Source organism: Arachis duranensis, chromosome 10 (assembly GCF_000817695.3).
Source record: "Arachis duranensis cultivar V14167 chromosome 10, aradu.V14167.gnm2.J7QH, whole genome shotgun sequence".
NCBI lineage: Eukaryota > Viridiplantae > Streptophyta > Magnoliopsida > Fabales > Fabaceae > Arachis > Arachis duranensis.
This window is the reverse complement of record NC_029781.3, coordinates 17,386,810-17,390,891: the sequence shown is the minus strand read 5'-3', so window position 1 is coordinate 17,390,891 and position 4,082 is coordinate 17,386,810. Positions and strand designations below refer to the sequence as shown.

The 4,082-nt window shown below is 35.5% G+C and overlaps 1 protein-coding gene across 1 annotated transcript; it reads left to right on the top strand.

The window, feature by feature from the left end:
- The first annotated feature begins 2,498 nt into the window (after positions 1 to 2,498).
- Positions 2,499 to 3,384, top strand: LOC107469312 (uncharacterized). Its single transcript, XM_016088692.1, has 2 exons — positions 2,499 to 2,691; positions 2,786 to 3,384. Exons 1-2 carry the CDS (start codon positions 2,499 to 2,501, stop codon positions 3,382 to 3,384), a joined length of 792 nt encoding a protein of 263 aa, XP_015944178.1.
- The last annotated feature ends 698 nt before the right edge of the window (positions 3,385 to 4,082 follow it).

Here is a 4,082-nt window from a genome sequence, read left to right as displayed (position 1 = left end):
ATTTTCTAGCATTTTACTAATTTGAATCAAAATTTTTGTTAAACTTGTTTGAAGATATTTAATTTGGAACATGGTTTTAGAGCTCGAACACACAAAACCAGTGAGATTTTGAGCCTACTTGTTTGGTTGCATTTTATCAACCAATGTTTTATTTTGGTGTGTCTTGTTCTTTCTAAAATTGTGATCTATATCTTGCTTGATTCTATATTTCCATGTTTTAATGTATGCATAAGCTTATATGATTGAGGACTTGTTTCACTTAGCTCACATATCCATATAGCCTTACCCTATCATTACCCTTTGCAACGCCATGTTGAACCTATCTTACCCCATTTATTTTTTATTTTAGCACATCATCAACTCTAAGCATAAAATAATAAATGTCCCTAATTTGAATCTTTAATTAGTTTAGACTAGTGAGGTGTACATGAATTAAGTGTGGGAAAATTGAAATGGAAAATACATGTTTAGGGAATTGGGTATTTTATTTTCTTATGTGAAAATGTGAAAACAGTTGAGCACCTGTTCATGCATCTAGCACATTAATCATATGCAGTAATTCACTGAAAAAAAATATATAGAAAGAAAAAAAGAAAAAAATATATATGAATAATGAGAAAAGAGAAAAAGAAAAGAAAAGAGCAAATAAATAAAGGGGGACAAAATGCCCTAAGGTTAATAAGTGAACTAATGCATATGACTTAACTTAAAAGATATCAAGATGCATGAATTTGTGGAAAAAAATAGTTAATGGATGGCTAGGTTTTGTATTGTAATGACTTGGAATGTCTCAGGTTAGGTGAGAAGTTTAGGTTAATCAAGGATTCGGATTTTAGTCCACTTAACCAAATACATTCCTACCTTGACCATAACCCCATTACAACCCTTGAAAAGACATCTTAATATGTGTATTTGTGCATTAAATTGTGTTGATTGGTAGAAGAAAAGCAAGCTTTAGAGAGCAAGATTAGTAGAGAACCGAGAGACTCGACCCTCAAACACTAGAGTGAGTAGAGTGTATAAACTTCCAATGAGGGTTTGATGCTCAATTCTATGTTTCCGGCTTTCATGAGCTTTCTTCTTGCAAGTTTACTTGTATCTTACTGCATGATTTGAATTAGTGGAATTTATTTATGTTTGTCTTGGAGAATTTATTTACTTTTAACCAAGTAGGTAGACGTATTTTAGCATGTAGTTGCATTCATATAGATAGGTTGCATTGCATAGGTCTCACCTTTGTCTTCTATCACTCTTTTGGTTTCATTGAGCTTAGCATGAGGACATGCTAATGTTTAAGTGTGGGGAGATTGATAAACCACTATTTTATGGTTTATCTTGTACTAAATTGAGTGGATTTTTTCAATTCTTCGTACACTTATTCATATAAACTACATGGTTTTACAATTCCTTCCTAATTTTGTACCATGATTGAAAACTTCCTTCCTAGGCCTTTAATTTGTCAATTTTTTAATTCTCCTTTATTACCATTCGATGCCGTGATGTGTTTGTGAAGTATTTTCAAGTTTACAGTGAATGAATGGCTTAAAGGATGAAGAGGAGGCATGTCCAAATATGAGGAACACAAGAAACTAAAGAGATTGAAAGCGAGCAGCGACGCGTACGCATGGCTAACACGTGCGCGCGAATGGGCGCATTTCATAGAGACGAGTACGCGTGACCGACGCGTACGCGTGACAAGCGCAGAAGTCCAGCGACCTGTAAAGATATTGTTGATCCTTTTCAAACTGAACTCTTCAATCTTTTACATGAATTTAAAGATTGTTTTGCATGGGATTATCATGAGATGCCTGGTCTCGATCGTTCATTAGTGGAACATTGATTAGCACTGAAACCCAATGCTCGACCTGTAAAATAAACTCCAAGACGTTTTGCTCCTGAAATCAATGTTAAAATTAAAGATTTTCATTGCAGAAGATGATGTGGCTAAAACTGCTTTCCGTTGTCCTGGGGCATTAGGTACATATGAATGGGTGGTTATGCCTTTTGGTTTAAAAAATGCTGGAGCGACATATCAGCGGGCAATGAATGCCATTTTTCATGAATTTATTGGGAAATTTATGGAGGTATATATCGATGACGTGATGGTCAAATCGATTTTTGTAAGTCAACATATTGACCATTTGAGAAAGGCATTCCTTACTTTGAGGAAGAAATGCTTAAAAAGGAATCCTTTGAAATGTGCTTTTGGGGTATCGGCTGGAAATTTCTTAGGTTTTGTTGTTCATAAAAAAGGGATAGCCATCGATAAAAATAAAGTAGATGCAATATTAGCATTGTCCGCACCCAAATCAAAGAAAGAAGTACAATCATTTTTGGGTAAAGTAAATTATCTTCGAAGATTCATCTCAAATCTTTCAGATCAAACTAGGGTATTTGTGCCTTTAGTGAAACTGAAAAATGGTTCAAAATTCAAATGGACCACGGAGCATCAATTGGCGTTCGATTCGATCAAAACATATTTGTCTAAAGCCCTGATTATGGCAAATGTTCGTCCATCTGAACCTTTAAAATTATATATTGCATCATCAGAAATGACTATAGGATGTATGTTAGCCCAGGATGATGAAAACGGGCATGAAGGGGCAGTTTATTACCTTAGTCGAGTTCTAACCGATATCGAAACAAGGTATTTCCCGATCAAAAAATTGTGTTTATCTCTATATCATGCTTGTATGAAGTTGAAGTGTTACATGGTGGCTAAATCGGTAAAAGTTATAGCACAAACTGATCTTGTTAAATATATGTTGAGTTTTCCTATGTTAAGGGGACGATTGGAAAATTGGATGGGCTTTAACAGAATTCGATTTACAATATGTACCAGCAAAGGCTGTCAAAGGACAGGTTATTGCAGATTTTCTCGTAGAGAATTCGAAAGATCTGCATGACCAGGGGGCAAATATAGTTGACGTGGAAGTCAACTATTGGAAATTGTATTTTGATAGATCTATGCATAAAGATGGTGCAAGGGTTGGAATCCTCATTATTTCACCAGAGGGTGTTCCATCGGAATTCTTGTTCGAATTAAAGTATCCTTGTTCTAATAATGTGACCGAATATGAGGCTCTGATTTTGGGTCTTGAAATTTTAGGGGACTCACAGTTAGTTTTAAAGCAGTTGTCGAAAGAATATAAGTGTAATAACGAGGCATTACAAAAATACTTAGAAACTACTTGGGAATTATTAACGTCTTTTTGCAAGGTTTCCTTGGTGCATATCCCTAGAATTCATAATGAAATGGCTAATGAGTTAGCCCAAATTACTTCGAGGTATCGGGTTGGTCCGGAGACTTTGAGGAAATTATTTGGTATCCATCAAATTTTAGTACCGGCAAATGAAAGAGAAATTTTGTGTATGGATGAATGAGAGGATTCTGATTGGAGAAAGCCTATTACTCTTTATTTAAAGGATGCCAATATTGTAGTTGATAGAAAGATAAAGTTACGAGCAATGAATTTTATTTTATTGGCTGATGATCTGTATAAAAAAGGGGATCGATGGGAGTTTGTTAAGATGCTTAAGTCAAGATGATCAGAATATCGCCATGGGTGAAGTCCATAATGGAATATGTGACGCCCATCAGGCAGGAAAGAAGATGAGATGGGTATTATATCATAATCATGTCTATTGGCCGTCCATGATAAAAGATTGTATTGATTATGCAAAGGCATGTCAGGAATGTCAGAAACATGGTTCGATACAACAGATTCCAGCGGCAGAATTGCATTCAATAATAACGCCATGGCCATTTCGAGGTTGGGCTCTAGATTTAATTGGGTTGATGCATCTTCCTTCATCAAAACAACACAAGTTTATTTTAGTAGCCATTGATTATTTCATGAAATGGGTTGAAGCAGTTCCCCTAATAAAAGTTAGTCAAAGTGAAATAATAGACTTTGTCGAAGAACATATTATCCATCGATTTGGAATCCCTCGGACGTTAAGTACTGACCAAGGGACTATGTTTACTGGTCAGAGAGTTAAGAATTTTGCAGCCTCGAGGAGTATTAATATGGTTACTTCAACTCCTTATTATGCGCAGGCTAATGGGCAAGTAGAGGCAG